The sequence below is a fragment of the Aspergillus welwitschiae genome (assembly GCF_003344945.1).
Source record: "Aspergillus welwitschiae strain CBS 139.54b unplaced genomic scaffold BDQ94scaffold_4, whole genome shotgun sequence".
Lineage (NCBI taxonomy): Eukaryota > Fungi > Ascomycota > Eurotiomycetes > Eurotiales > Aspergillaceae > Aspergillus > Aspergillus welwitschiae.
This window is the reverse complement of record NW_020798698.1, coordinates 809,736-824,316: the sequence shown is the minus strand read 5'-3', so window position 1 is coordinate 824,316 and position 14,581 is coordinate 809,736. Positions and strand designations below refer to the sequence as shown.

At 51.5% G+C, this 14,581-nt stretch overlaps 7 protein-coding genes across 7 annotated transcripts; 4 read left to right on the top strand and 3 right to left on the bottom strand.

The window, feature by feature from the left end:
- The first annotated feature begins 366 nt into the window (after positions 1 to 366).
- Positions 367 to 1,765, top strand: BDQ94DRAFT_136675 (PICOT family protein). The gene is made up of 2 exons (XM_026764914.1): positions 367 to 1,358; positions 1,429 to 1,765. The coding sequence occupies exons 1-2, from the start codon at positions 606 to 608 to the stop codon at positions 1,495 to 1,497; spliced, it is 822 nt and encodes a 273-aa protein (XP_026630599.1). The 5' UTR covers positions 367 to 605; the 3' UTR covers positions 1,498 to 1,765.
- Positions 1,766 to 1,778: 13 nt separating this feature from the next.
- BDQ94DRAFT_136674 (putative Gamma-butyrobetaine hydroxylase subfamily) lies at positions 1,779 to 3,673 on the bottom strand. The gene has a single exon (XM_026764913.1). It carries the CDS (start codon positions 3,570 to 3,572, stop codon positions 1,941 to 1,943), a length of 1,632 nt encoding a protein of 543 aa, XP_026630598.1. The 5' UTR covers positions 3,573 to 3,673; the 3' UTR covers positions 1,779 to 1,940.
- Positions 3,674 to 4,103: 430 nt separating this feature from the next.
- On the top strand, positions 4,104 to 5,439 carry BDQ94DRAFT_136672 (thiamine transporter TPC1). The gene is made up of 3 exons (XM_026764912.1): positions 4,104 to 4,298; positions 4,432 to 4,484; positions 4,554 to 5,439. Exons 1-3 carry the CDS (start codon positions 4,266 to 4,268, stop codon positions 5,431 to 5,433), a joined length of 966 nt encoding a protein of 321 aa, XP_026630597.1. The 5' UTR covers positions 4,104 to 4,265; the 3' UTR covers positions 5,434 to 5,439.
- Positions 5,440 to 7,759, bottom strand: BDQ94DRAFT_136669 (tubulin alpha chain). Its single transcript, XM_026764911.1, has 7 exons — positions 7,578 to 7,759; positions 7,364 to 7,422; positions 7,128 to 7,281; positions 6,980 to 7,067; positions 6,858 to 6,929; positions 6,294 to 6,797; positions 5,440 to 6,225 (listed from the first exon to the last, which is right to left on the bottom strand). The coding sequence occupies exons 1-7, from the start codon at positions 7,587 to 7,589 to the stop codon at positions 5,759 to 5,761; spliced, it is 1,356 nt and encodes a 451-aa protein (XP_026630596.1). The 5' UTR covers positions 7,590 to 7,759; the 3' UTR covers positions 5,440 to 5,758.
- Positions 7,760 to 7,921: 162 nt separating this feature from the next.
- On the bottom strand, positions 7,922 to 8,968 carry BDQ94DRAFT_136666 (uncharacterized protein). The gene is made up of 2 exons (XM_026764910.1): positions 8,948 to 8,968; positions 7,922 to 8,884 (listed from the first exon to the last, which is right to left on the bottom strand). Exon 2 carries the CDS (start codon positions 8,545 to 8,547, stop codon positions 8,353 to 8,355), a length of 195 nt encoding a protein of 64 aa, XP_026630595.1. The 5' UTR covers positions 8,548 to 8,884; positions 8,948 to 8,968; the 3' UTR covers positions 7,922 to 8,352.
- A 630-nt stretch (positions 8,969 to 9,598) lies between these two features.
- Positions 9,599 to 10,578, top strand: BDQ94DRAFT_136664 (uncharacterized protein). Its single transcript, XM_026764909.1, has one exon. The coding sequence runs from the start codon at positions 9,994 to 9,996 to the stop codon at positions 10,402 to 10,404; it is 411 nt and encodes a 136-aa protein (XP_026630594.1). The 5' UTR covers positions 9,599 to 9,993; the 3' UTR covers positions 10,405 to 10,578.
- On the top strand, positions 10,579 to 13,968 carry BDQ94DRAFT_136663 (Mechanosensitive ion channel family). The gene is made up of 2 exons (XM_026764908.1): positions 10,579 to 11,376; positions 11,440 to 13,968. Exons 1-2 carry the CDS (start codon positions 10,738 to 10,740, stop codon positions 13,603 to 13,605), a joined length of 2,805 nt encoding a protein of 934 aa, XP_026630593.1. The 5' UTR covers positions 10,579 to 10,737; the 3' UTR covers positions 13,606 to 13,968.
- The last annotated feature ends 613 nt before the right edge of the window (positions 13,969 to 14,581 follow it).

Genomic DNA, 14,581 nt, shown 5'->3' with positions numbered 1-14,581 from the left:
TGAGGCACGTGATGATAATCTATCTGGTTACCGTACGGTACGGATGGCATGCAGGGCTAGGTCCGCCTATCAACGGAGCAGCATGTTCCTGCGTTCAGATGCTGCAAGAACAATCAACATAGATTAATGAAGTTAGATAGTGGAATCCAGCACCTATAGCGTCAAGCGCATTGGCCACAGAGTGACTGCTAGCACTCATGGCAGTATCTTGTTGCTGACACACCATCGGAGCCATCGCGTCTCCGTCTTACGCCGAAGATCGCAGGGCAGAAAGCGGGTAAGGACCGTGTATTACAAACGGCCCCGACGGTTCGATCTGATAAGCGGCCAAAAATTCGCCATCGGCCAGCCATCTTCCTCTGCTCTCCATCTTCCCCTGCTCTCCATCTTCCCTCCATCTCGGCCACACCGTGGGGCACTCCGTGACTCTTTCTCCTCTGCCTCTTGTCTTCTTCCCTCCCTGATCCTCCTCCGCTCCCAAGTTTATTTGCCTTCCCTACCAACTCCACTCATCCTTCTCATAATCTTCTTCCTCCCATCGTCACATCAGACGCCAAGTTTTCCCCGCCGAAACCCCACCTCAGTAACCCAACCGAACTATCACCATGTCCTCCCTCGTTGAAGTCGCCTCTGAGGCCGAATTCCCTAACATCATCTCCTCCATCCCCCCGTCATGCCTACAGGTTCTCTACTTCCACGCCCCCTGGGCTGCTCCTTGCGCCCAAATGCGCGCCGTCATCTCCGCCCTCGCCTCCCAGTACCCCGCGACCAACCCTCCCTCCATCGCCTTCCTCAGCGTTAACGCCGAGGAGCTCCCTGATATCTCGGAAGAGTACAATGTCACCGCTGTTCCCTTCGTAGTCCTCGTCCGGGACAACAAGATTCTCGAAACCATTAGCGGCAGTGAAGCAATCCAAGTGCGCGATGCCGTTGAGCGCCACGCCGGTGCCGCTGCCGCCGCCTCTGCAGACGGTGCTCCCAAGACCGTCATCCCCCCACCATTGACAGCCGTGCCTCGAGAGAACGTTCCCGCCACCGCTACACAGGCGCCCGCCACGAACGGCAACGCAGCTGCCCCCGCATTGACCCCCGAACAGCCGAAGGAGGCGCTGTTTGCGCGTCTCGCGGAGTTGGTGAAGGCTGCGCCGGTGATGTTGTTCATGAAGGGATCTCCCAGTGCGCCTCAGTGTGGATTCAGTCGGCAAATCGTGGGCATTCTGCGTGAGCGGAGCGTCAAGTACGGGTTCTTCAACATCTTGGCCGATGAGGATGTGAGACAGGGCTTGAAGGAGTTTGCAGATTGGCCTACCTTCCCGCAGTTGTGGGTTGAGGGTGAGTTGGTTGGTGGATTGGATATTGTAAGGCCCCTCCTTCCGCCCCTTTACCTTTCATGGTGTGTCTGCAGTACTAACGTAATGTTTCTAAAAGGTCAAGGAGGAACTTGAGAACGATCCCGAGTTTCTGGACCGCTTCTCCGTTAACAAGCCCGCTGCTTAGGCTATAGAATTTCAAGTCGAATAATACCGCGGCTTTGTCCGTATTGGGTACCCAGTTTCTCTACCTTATTATTTTCACGTTTGTCTTTCCAACTCTCAATGGTTAGAGCTTGAGATCTAGCGGCGTCTTGCTCCTTCTTTCCTGTGTCTATAATTTATTCGCTGATTACATAGTACTTGACTGGATGATATCTATACCCATGAGTGCCATGGGAATTGCGTCGCCCTTTATATAAAACCTACTAAATAAAAGACCATTTATTATTTGATTGACTCATTCAACACCACTTCGTATAACTATGTATAGTATTCATGTATCGGACCCTCAGGTCACAGCTGTATGCAGTACGTACAAAACGTGTATGATACATCTTCCTCTCTTCGTATCATTAACAATGGATATCTGCTTCCCTCTCGCTATCCCCACCCTAAATAAGTCAAAATCTAGGGCAGCTCATCCGGCTTATTCACCCCCTTCAACATCTTCACATGTTTACTATTCAGTCCCTTCCGCTTCAACCTCCACAAATTCGGATACTTATTCGACGAAGTCTTAAACCCAGACAACATAGCATCCTCATCCACATACGCACCAGCCAACCACCTCTCACCAGTACTAGTCTTGAACCCACGACGCGCGTGCGCCACACGGCGATTCTCGAAGACAACACATTCACCGGGGTTCAACTTCAGCTCGAACATATATCGTTCGTCCTCCAGCAGAGAAGCGAATTTAGCGAGAGCCTCATTCTTCTCGCGGAACTTGCGGGGCACAGGAGACTGCACCTTCCTGGGTGCCTGAAACGGAGGCGAATAATTGACGTGAACGAGACGGGATTTAGCGAAGTTAGTTCCCTCCGTGACGCTGTTATCAAAGGTCTCTGTTTCGAAGACGGGCCAAGAATTCGTGTAGAAGTGGTCCGGGTGGTTGTAGTGGTAGGGGATGTGATGATGAAGGAGACGGGAGTAGTTTTTGTGGTCGTCCTGTTTCATGTCGTATGCTACGCGGAAGGTGTCGACGAAGAGGGATTCGCCTCCCTCGCAGGAGTTCTGGAGACAGTGCAGAAGCTGGTAGCCGGGTGGGTCGTTCATGTACATCAGGTCCATGTGGAAGCCGAGGAACTGGTCTGTGTAGGCGACGTTGGTGGCTTGGGGGATGCTGCGCACGTCCCAGGTGCGGCCGTAGAAGGTATCGCGGATGGGACCCATGCGGGTGGCGATCTTCTCGACCATTTCGCGCGAGTCTGGGATGTCTTTGATGAAGATGAGGCCGAGTTCGGCGAGGGTACGCATGGACCACGCGAAGGAGATGTCGTTGTTGATGAACTGGTCGTAGGTGATCCAGTGCTGCCAGTGTTGCATGCGGCTGTTGTCCCAATATGCTCGCCAGCGGTTTTTGCCCGCGGACTCCATTTCCACGGGGGAGATGATGGGGTGTCGGAGCTGGCGGAGATCGTATGTGGACTCGTGTGCGGATTCGGCAGGAGCGCCGCGGAAGTCGTTCTTCCATGTTACGTGCAGCTTTCCGTGCTTGATGGTAGGGTTCTCCGAGATGATGTCAGAGGATATGTCGCTCGTGCGGAAATTGCGTTGCTTGGAGTGAGGGTCCACGCAGGAAGAGCATTTGCAGGAGTCGCGAAGGATAATGTCTAGGATTTCAATGGGGCGTTTGCGACCTTCTTCGATGACTAGGCCTCCTTCTTTGCGTCTAATTGTGTATTTATCATCCTGATATTCCACTGTCCCGGCGCTCGTTGTCTGGGTCTTTTCGTCGTGCTGATCACCTGCTTCCGGAGGTGAGGATTGATTGGACTGCGATGATGCAGGATCATTGCTTGCATCTGCTATTTCATGTGATGCACTCGGTTCGGCGGCCGCAATGCTGGCTGCGGAGGCAACACTGCTAGCTGTGGGAGCAGCATCACTTGGTATGGGAGCCACATTGTCGGAGGGAGGGATAGCATTAGCTGCTGAGCGACGAACGACAGAGGACGAATAGACACGACGGCTGAGAACGGAGGCCGGAGGGAATGAGGCCCGGGGAAGGCGGAAGGCGGTTCGCAACAGACGAGACATGGCGGATACTAGCAGCGAGGAGACCTGCTATGAAGAGCCTGAAGGTGCCCGCATCCAAGGACTCCAGGGTTGGGGGGTGAAGGAGAGCTGGGGAAGAAGTGGGACGCCAGGAGATCCCCCAGATAATAACTTATGATCCGATGCGACTTTGTTTGTACCGAGGTTTTTCAGATGGCACCTGATTGGGCACTGACTCGCCGCCGCTTTAGAGTACAAACCAGGCAGTCAGGCAGTCAGGCAGAGACACCAGGCATCATCATCCACCAGGAGATATTCTTGCCATCCCTTGTGTTGCTTGTTCCAGACGGAGCATAATTGCCCGCTGCTAAATTAACATCACATAAATAGCAGTAGCATAGTAGATAAATCCAAGTGTGAACAAAGTCAACAAAGTATCCACGGAACTAAATCCGGCAGTTTGAAGTCTCCGAAAGTCCGTCCGCAGGAAAAAAGAAAAGAACCAGCAACAGACACACGTCATACCTCTAGAGCGTTAGCATCATTTTTACCCTTTTTTCTTTTGCCCGTCGCCTTTCTACAAGGCCATAAGCGAAACAACCACTTACAACACTCCACCACCACGGGGAAAACCACATCAATGACAACTTTTATATAACGTGCTATCACTCGCGACCATCGATTTTGCTTCAAATACCTACATCTCTCTCGCATTAACCATCCACCGTCACATGCATGTCGGCCGGGGGAGAACACCTCAAGGATGAGGTACGCAGCCACCCCAGATCCTCATGCACCATCCATCCATTCAACAATCCAGCCATGGACATCCCAGGCCCCTAGCACCATCTCTCAATTCTCAATCCAAATGCACAAGCTGATAAACTCTACAACTATCCAGGGCACACGACGACAAGTCGTCCTAGCAGGCGGAATAGCCGGCCTCGTATCACGGTGCGCCCACTCCCATATCCCCTAAAACAATCTTCCAAACAACCACCTAATCCATCAATCTACATCCAGATTCTGCGTCGCCCCCCTCGACGTCGTCAAAATCCGCCTGCAGCTACAAATACACTCCCTATCGGACCCCATCTCCCACCGCGATGTAACCGGTCCCATCTACAAGGGCACCCTCTCGACAATGCGAGACATCATCCGTCAAGAGGGTATAACAGGCCTCTGGAAAGGCAACATCCCCGCCGAACTAATGTACGTCTGCTACGGGGTGATCCAATTCAGCGCATACCGAACAACAACCCAAGCGCTAGCACAACTCGACACCTATCGTCTTCCACCATCCGCAGAGTCCTTCGTCGCGGGCGCCACAGCCGGAGGTCTCGCAACGGCATCTACATACCCACTGGATCTACTGAGGACGCGGTTCGCCGCGCAGGGCACGGACCGGGTGTACACCTCGCTGATGTCGTCGGTGAGGGATATTGCGCGGAATGAAGGGTATGCCGGGTTCTTTCGGGGATGTAGTGCGGCGGTGGGACAGATTGTCCCGTATATGGGACTGTTCTTTGCGACGTATGAGGCGTTGAGGCCGCCGTTGGCGCAGTATCAGGATTTGCCGTTTGGATCGGGGGATGCGGCGGCCGGTGTGATTGCGAGTGTGTCGTCGAAGACGGTGATGTTTCCGTTGGATTTGATTCGGAAGAGGTTGCAGGTGCAGGGCCCGACGCGGCAGTTATATATTCATCGCAATATTCCTGAGTATCAGGGTGTGTTTAATACGATGAAATTGATCCTACGGACACAGGGTATCCGGGGACTTTATCGGGGCTTGACGGTCAGCTTGTTCAAGGCTGCTCCCGCGAGTGCGGTGACGATGTGGACCTATGAGACTTCTTTACGGCTTCTCCAGGATATGGAGGTAGCTACGAGCAAGGAGGATTGAGCTTACAGGATCCCGCGCACTCGCAACCACCTGATTGTGTATATTATCTGATAGAATACTAGACTTTTTCCTTTTCCACGTGGAATACACTCTCACGTCCTTTCAAAAGACCGATGGATTCGTGTGCTCATATTCTCCCGCAGCGCATGTATCGGTTCATTAAGTAAGAGCAGGGAAATTAAACAACGCTAGGGACGCATGAACAGAAGGAAGGGGGTTGTCACAAGCATAAAGGACGGGGCAGACACAATTTGACCGGCAAAGTGAGACAGACCAAGAAACGAAGTGACCAAAGCAGTACAAGCCATTAGGGTAGTGAAAGGTGTCAGTACTCACCCTCCTCACCCTCCGGCTCCAGACTGTCATTGGCAACTTCTTCATAGTCCTTCTCCAGCGCAGCCAGGTCCTCACGAGCTTCGGAGAACTCGCCTTCCTCCATACCCTCGCCCACGTACCAGTGAACGAAGGCGCGCTTCGAGTACATGAGGTCGAATTTGTGGTCAAGACGGCCCCATGCTTCAGCAATGGAGGTCGTGTTTGAGAGCATGCTGACGGAGCGGTCGACCGGAGCCAGCTCAGTATCGGGAACCCGAACGGGCTTCTGGTAATTGATACCCAACTTGAAGCCGGTGGGGCACCATTCAACGAGATTGAACGAGGCCTTGGCCTTGAGGGAGGCGATGGCCTGGGTGCAGTCACGGGGTACCACGTCACCGCGGTACAGCAGAGCCACTGCCATATACTTGCCCTTGCGAGGATCACAAACCACCATCTGATTGTTCGGCTCAAAACCTGCAGCCACCGTTAGCCATCTACCACCACCAATGCCTAGACGAAAAGTCCCAAAGAGAAGTACATACACTGGAAGGTGAGATCCTGCACCTTAAAGCTCTCGTGGGAGCTGCGGCTGCTCGAGACCACAGGTGCATACGAGATCAACGGATAGTGAATACGAGGGAATGGCACCAAGTTGGTCTGGAACTCAGTCAAGTCGACATTGAGGGCACCATCGAATCTGAGACTGGAGGTGATGGAGCTGACGACCTGTGCGATCAGGCGGTTGAGGTGCTCATAGCCGGGACGTGGGATGTCCAAGTTGCGGCGACAGATGTCGTAAACCGCCTCGTTGTCCACCAAGAAGGTGCAATCTGCATTCTCAATCGTGCTGTGGGTGGAGAGAACGGCGTTGTATGGCTCAACGACGGCGGTCGACACACGAGGGGAAGGGTACACCGCAAACTCGAGCTTCGACTTCTTTCCATAATCGGTGGAAAGACGCTCGAGCAGCAAGGCACCAAATCCGGAGCCGGTACCACCGCCGAAGGAGTGGAAAACCAAGAATCCCTGCAGGGAGTTGCAGTTATCTTGTGTGTGTAAGCTTACTTCCCGAAGAGTCAGGTTTCAGAGGATTGTGGTTAACCTACCGGAGACACGACGAATGCGGTCGGCAACTGCTTCGACAAGCTCCTTACCGATGGTGTAATGTCCACGGGCATCTGACAAGCATTAGCTTACATGTTCAGGCCCGACCAGAAGTAGTTCGTACAGTTGTTGGCGGCGTCTTCCTTTCCGCTAATCAACGTTTCAGGGTGGAAGAGTTGACGGTACTGGCCGGTGCGGATCTCATCGACGGGCTGCATCCATCAGTTTACCATATACATTCAATAAGCCATTTTGATTGGATAAAGTCGTACCGAAGGATCAAGATCCACGAAGATAGAGCGAGGGACATATTTGCCGCTGTGCGTTTCGGTGAAGAAGGTTTCGAACGAACCGCCAGAATTGATTGCGTCGTCAGCCTCAGGATTGAGCTGGCCATCTGCCTTGAGACCGTGTTCAAGGAGGTACCTGCCGTGATGGCCGCGGTCAGCATGAAATCATCTATGAAGGCATCTATATCGGGGTACAATAAAAAGCGGTGAGGACGTACAGCTCCCAAGCACTGTTACCAAGCTGGATACCAGCCTGGCCGATGTGGATATGGCAGACCTGATGGAACGAAATAGTTAGAATAAAGGGAAGTCAAGCTGCGATGAGGAAGTTGAATGAGTGCTGGTACGTGAGGTTGTGGGAATGGATGTTTATGGATAAGGGGAGGGGGTGACGGTGCGGGGGTCCAAAGGTAAATACAACGGGGGGTATACTTCGCCTCGCATGTTGGAGAATGGATCCAATTATCGTCGTAAACAAACGCAAGGGATTCGCTCAGCAAGGTCTTGATAATGGTCAATAGTCTGGGATGACAAGCAGTAGACTGAACCCCCAGAGGATGATGGAAGAAGAAGAGAGGAAAGAGATGGAGGATGAGGGAGTTACTGGATCAATAGGATGGAGGATGGAAAGAGAGAGCATCAGTCGTTCTTGCCGGTCCAATAAACAAGACAAGGCTCCTTCGACCAATCAGCGGCCCTTCTGCTTCCGACCGATCAGTCGATCAGCACGTGAACTTCACTTGGTCTCTCTCTCTTTCCCTCCCATAGAACCGGGTGCTAATGTTTTGACGCCCCGATACACCAGAGAATCTATCAACTGCGGAGTTCTTTCCAAGCTATTACATCTCTTTCCTGTCATAGCGGAATCCTCCATACTCCACGTGCCCTCTGCCGTGGAATGCGGGGAAGCCATCCTTGGGATTCGTGATGTGTGACAGCGGTTTGACCTGCACAGACCAGGGGTAGCTGCGATGCCCCTGCTGGCCTTACAATATTTAGCTGTATGGAGTACCCGGTAGATCTAATCAGAGGGGCGAGTAAGCACGATATGGAAATTTGATGGAAGAGATAGTTTGAAACTGTTTAGTGTCGATCTTCCCCGCACTCTGCCCCTACACCATGCCTACGCATCTATGCCTACATGTTGTTTATTTTACATGGACTAACAAGAGCCGTAAAACAGGCAGACAGGCACGATGACTACTAGTCAACAATGACCTGACCACAAATTCTGGTTCGTATTTTGGCATTGTGGAACACTCGAACACCCGGCAGGTAGATGGGAACCAATGCGGCCAAGTCGTTGTGAGAACGGCAAACCGTTACCGATGGATGCCATACTACAGTTTACAGAGTAACCGAGATGGCCCTTGCACTTCGATGATTCGAGCTTCGTAAGCATAATTCATAACCTTCCATTTACGGTTATCATGGCCTTCCCATCTACCGTGCAGATGACCGCCGAGATCTTCAGTGGACATGGCGGGGCAAGACACGTCAACAACCGAGAGCGGACCTGCCAATGGAATTCGCGTGCTTAAAGGTATGATGTCGAGCTGATAACCCAATCGAGATCAGCTCTTTGAAAATGTGATGGGGTGAGTGGAAGTGGCAGATAATGGAGGATGGAGGCAAGCAGGAGCATAACTAAGTATGCGCATACAATTACTTAATGCACAAGCCAATCAGGATGGCGCTTTGTAATTCCGAATATCATGCTGGGGAGGTATAATTTTTCGGTAGGTTAGCCGCGTCCCTCTTTGTCACCTATCATAAGAGGCGGTCTCATTCATCCATCTAAGACTGAAGTGAAGGATTGGCTGCTTGGAAAAAACACTAGCGTGTAGAAATCAGGTTTTTGAGACGTCAAGACTCAGATGGTGTCTATGGTGGGATCCTCCAGGCTTAGCGCCATATACTAGTGTTAAAGCTATAGACTGCACTGACTCGCGCCTCACAAACCATAATATCCCTTTTAAGTTGGAACGGCAGCGGGATTAAAATTACAACAATCTGCAGGGACAGTAACCGGGGGGTTGACGAACTGTATAGAGGCCGGGCAACAAGCATGGGCATTCTGCGTAGTGGGGGGCAAAATATTTCCGAGATGTGGTTCTCCGACGTAAGTGCTGACCCAGGAATCAATCCACGATGACTTTTGTGCAATACGTTGTGCACAGCTGGAGGACAGCCGGGAGTGCCTGAGGTGGCGTTTCTTGGCGGTGGCCACTTTTGCCCTTCCAGTCTTCCACATTTATTATTGTGTTCAAGACTTTCGGAGAATAATCGCTGGATGAGATAACATCATTTGGTCTGTTTTCCAGACTTGACATCTGTCTGGAAACCTCCCACCCCATCAAATCCGCGGATTGTGCATCTGCAAAGCGAGATGAATTTCCTACATAAATCCGAATAATCTCCCCTCTCTTCTCTGTCGCTGCAGGACCAAATCCCGCGAAATGCCAAGCTGACCCCCCCTCTCAGAGAACGCAGTCTCGCTGTGAGACACCAGACTAAGGCTGCAACGATGGAGGAGCTAACGCAGGTAGTTTGGGTTAGCATGAAGGGTATTCTGGGTCCCAGAGTTTTCTTTGGACCCGTTTGAAGTTTCTAACGTTAGATGACTCGGACCCACTGGGCGCCACTGGGCCAGAACCGATGCTGAGTGCACGCCCACTGGATACTTGGATCCATATCGATCGAGGTCTTGGATCGTCGAATGACCGCCACCCGCGGCCACCATTGTTTAAGGCGGATGGCTGAGATTATTCCCACGTAGAGGGTCTATCTAACACGGATATTACCGGTTGTCCCCTGTAAAAGGGCATCACAGGATGGTGTCGATTAAATGGTGTGGAGGAAGACTCATGAGTATAACCGAAGTCTGACTCGAGGATGGAATTGGTCTGGACTTTGCCAAACCTTCAGACTTCAGTCATTGAATCTCCAGTTGGTTAAATTGTCCCGTGCGATCGGCATCTCGCCCGCATCGATCTCCTCCTCCTTCTGCTCTGCTGCTGTCGAATTGTCGAACCAAGGTCCAGTCTCACTTGGTCCTGTACCTTTCTGTCCTTCTGTCTTTTCCTTTCTTTCTTTCTCTCTTTTCTTTTCACGGGCTCCCCACCTACACGCTGTCCTATTCTACTCATTACGCTTCCTTTTCTTCTTCCCTCCCTCTACTACTTGCTTCTGTGCATTTTTCCTTTTCCTCCATCTGCACAATCCTACTAGTGCCCGCTTATCTCCCGTTCCTTTTTGAGCCACCGGCCAGAGTCAATGCATCATTAGCTTTGCTGGTTTTCGGAAGGAATTCCCACCAGTGTAGGTCAGCCTTCGCCCTTGCTCGTGCTCTTTCTCGCTTGCACCAGACCCTCTTTTATCTTCCAGGTGTTTCCCTTCGTTTGTCTATACTTTTTTATTCTTCATTCTTCACTATGTGCTCGTGGTTAAGCTTGTGCATGGCTTCTTTTTGATCGATTCCCGTCTAACATACCCAGCATCTAGTCTGTTTCGGAGTAATTCGATCTATAATCCCACTGCTGGTTAGCCTGTAATCTAGCTCTTCGCTTTCGACTCCTGGCCTGGCGCCAACATGTCGACGTCTATGGGAGAGCATCTTTCTCCTGATCATCCGGAAGAGAAGAGCAAGCACAGATACGACGATGGCACTCCTGACTCTGACGAAGGAACCTACGTCTATGACAGTTCTAGTAATGGACACCACCTGAGGGTGGACACTTCTTACAATGACTTGGATAGGACCGCCCTGTGCTCTCCTGTCACTGCGAGAGAAGAATCTACGCGTCTAGAAGACGACCTGGCAGTTATGGAGGCTGAACGGATGGTTTCGCGCTCCACCCAAGAGGCAGAGTCGAAAAAGAGTGTTAACGGCGGCCGTACATCCACCTCCCGCTCTCGTTCACGTTCTCGCTCGCGCCCGAACGAACATGTCGACGAGTTTGATGAGGCCACTAATCCGCTGCATGAGAAAGCTGCAGTCTACAACCCACCCGAGAATCCCAATACCAACATTGCCAGATTCGTCAAGAAACTCCACGAATCTAGTTTCATCATCCGTTACCTTACCTACATCGTGCCCCTTGTGATCGTCCTATTAATTCCGTTGTTGGTTGGCGCGCTGGCATATCCAGATGCCAGTGTCGGAGGTGTCCGGTTGGTCTGGTTTTCTGTCTGGTTGGAAATTGTCTGGTTGACATTGTGGGCTGGAAGAGTGAGTACCCCTGATATCGTCACCCGTTTCCCATTGCCCTGTTGCTGATACGAGTCCTGGCAGATTGTTTCCAAGTTAATACCTATACCTGTGAATGCGCTCGCCAGTATCTTTACCAACAATGCAAAGAAATGGCGTGATCTTGCCAAGCAATTGGAACTGCATGCGACCCTTTTCTTTTGGTGGTTGGGTGTCGAAATTTCTTTCCTCCCCACGATGAAGAATCATCACGTGGACGGAAACCATACGACGCGCTCCTGGGAAAACACGCTCAACAAGATCATCATTTCCGTCTTCGTTTGGACGATCCTCAACCTGGTGGAGAAGTTCATCATTCAGCTGATCGCCATCAGCTTCCACACACGTACTTATGCCGATAGAATCGAGATCAACAAGTTCCAGATTGGCAGCTTGACCAAACTATACGAATTCTCGCGGAGGAAAATTACTGCCAAGGACAAGGAATTTGAGGAGCAAAAGCAGCCCGGCTCTAACAACGGCCTCAAGATCCCGTTCCATTACGCTGGTAAAGCGGGGCGTCTTGCTAAGGGTGCCTTCACCAAGGTTGGTGATGTTGCTGGTGCAGTTGCAGCGGACTTCACTGGTCGTACGGCTACCAACAGCAACCACCCTTACCAGGTTGTGCTGGCTTTGCTGCGAACCACGAGCGGTTGCCAGGTTTTGGCTCGGCGACTCTACCGGACTCTCGTGCGGGATGGCTTTGAGACCGTTTTCTCTGGAGATCTGAAGGAGGCGTTTGATAACAATGACGAAGCCGAAGCTGCCTTTACCATGTTCGACAAGGACATGAACGGAGATATTTCAATGGAGGAATTGGAGTCTGTGTGCGTGGAAATCGGACGCGAACGCAAAGCCATCACTGCGTCTTTGAAAGACCTTGACTCTGTTGTCGGAAGACTTGACAACGTACTGGAATTCTTCGTGATTGTCATTGCCCTGATCGTTTTCTTGACCCTGATTTCCACCTCGGCTGCCGGCGTACTCACGTCTGCAGGCTCCAGTATCCTTGCGTTGTCTTGGCTGTTCTCTGCCACTGCACAGGAGTTCCTTCAGTCGGTCATTTTCGTCTTCATCAAGCACCCGTTTGATGTTGGTGACCGCGTAACAGTTTATGGTAACTCAGGTGATTCCGGCCTGGGTGATGACTACTTCGTCAAGCAGATTTCCCTCTTGTATACCGAGTTCAAGAAGATGCAGGGTCACGTTGTTCAAGCCCCGAACAGCTATCTGAACGGTCTCTTCATTCTCAACCAGCGCAGATCAGGTGCCCTGGCCGAGGCTGTTCCTATTGTCATCAAGTATGGCACGACACTCGAGCAAATTGATGGTCTTCGCCAACGGTTGTTGGAATTTGTCCGCAGCGAACGCCGGGAATTCCAGACTAACATCCTCACTGAGATGCGTGAGGTGACTGAAAACTTCTCAGTCACCCTCAATGTTGTCTTCTTCTACAAGTCCAACTGGCAAAATGAGGGCTTGCGTTTGCAACGTCGCAATAAGTTCATTTGCATGCTGATGCTTGCCTTGCAAGAGATTGGCATCGAAGGCCCACGCATGAACCTCCAGGGTGCCCGTGTCGACATTCCCTTCCATGTCGCCGGGTTCCCTTCGCATAACATGGGCGCTCCTCCCGGCAGCAGTGATGGCCGGCCTCCTCCCACCCCTGTCCACCAGCACGATTCGCTCCCCGAAAATATGGGCACCAGCAGCTCTGTCCGCCAGCATTCTATCCTTCGCAAGGGCGCGGACGCCGCCGCTGCCCGGGCCCGTGGTGACTCAATGCTCACGCGAAAGCATGTTGACTTCTCTCTGGGCATGCGCGACGTTTCTTCCGGCGACGTTATGGGTGATGTGTTTGAAGACCGCCGCACTCGTGTGGATGACGTTGTCCGGATGGCCAACCGTGAAACCGCGGAGCGTCGCATCCAGGAAGAAGAGGAAGAGCAAGCCGAGCGGCAGAGCCGTGCATCTACCTCTCACCGCCGAAGCCACTCCAACACCAGCGCCGCCCCGTCTGCGGCGCGCTCCGGTCGCCAGTCAATGGAATCCCAGGGTGGTCACAGTTTGTCCTCTGTCAGTCGCGGCCGATTCTTCCGTCATCGCAACAGCATCAGCAGCCGCGACCCAGCTGATCTGGAGCAAGGGCAATCCCATGGCCAGCAGTCGCCTCAGATCCGCGCCGTGTCGCCCGCTATGGACGAGAAATGATCTCATTTCAACAGTGCGGTGTTCATGCTGGAAATGACTGCCATTGTGCACTTGCTCGTCGTCTCTTTTACATACTGTTGAGTGATTTGTCCTGATCATATCAGCATAGCTATCTATAGATAATACCTTTCCGTACATACCAAACGGTGGCATTTGTGTTTCTATTTCTGCATCAATAACTGGACGGACAGCTGTCAGTACGTTGTCCCGGTTAGTTGATCGAAATATTCAGTTGACTAGACTACTAATGTTGTTGTGTGGCTGGTATGCAAATCAGCACTGGCCGGTGTCAGATGTTTGTTTTTCTGTGGCATAGTATTCGATCGATATATAGATTCAATAATGATATGCACTACTTAGCCAAAATTGTTTAGTAGTTCTAGTCCTAAGCGCACTGTTATAAGACTACTACAAGCCCTTCTATCCTTTAAAACTGACTGCCAGAACCACCACCACCACCACCACCACCAACCAACCGAATTATAACACCTACGACAACAGTAAAACAACCCAGTTTTAGTAGTACATAATAAACAACAACAACAACAACAACAACAACAACAACAACAACAACAACAACAACAACAACAACGGGTCTTATTATCATCAGTGAGGGGAGCTATCCAAGCTAAACTAATTACCACTCACTAAGCAATTCATACAATCTGCTTCCAAATACACTAGTAACTGGTAACATGTCCTCTTTCCCACATTCTCTCACTTGTTCTCAATGGAGTGCGTGGATGGGCTTCTCCATTAATTCTGGAGGTACGTTCAGTAATCATTATTTGGAGTTACTCGCTGAGATTGTGTATCGAAGAGGCAAGATGGTAGCGCATGTGTTCAGTATGTAAGGAGTCGGTGGGTAGTTGGATGGGTGTTAGAGTGCATGTTGGAAGAGTGTCTTTGGAGAAGGGAGGGGCTAGAGTGAACTAGTAGGGTAAGTAGTACTCCGTACTCCGTCGCTATGTGGATC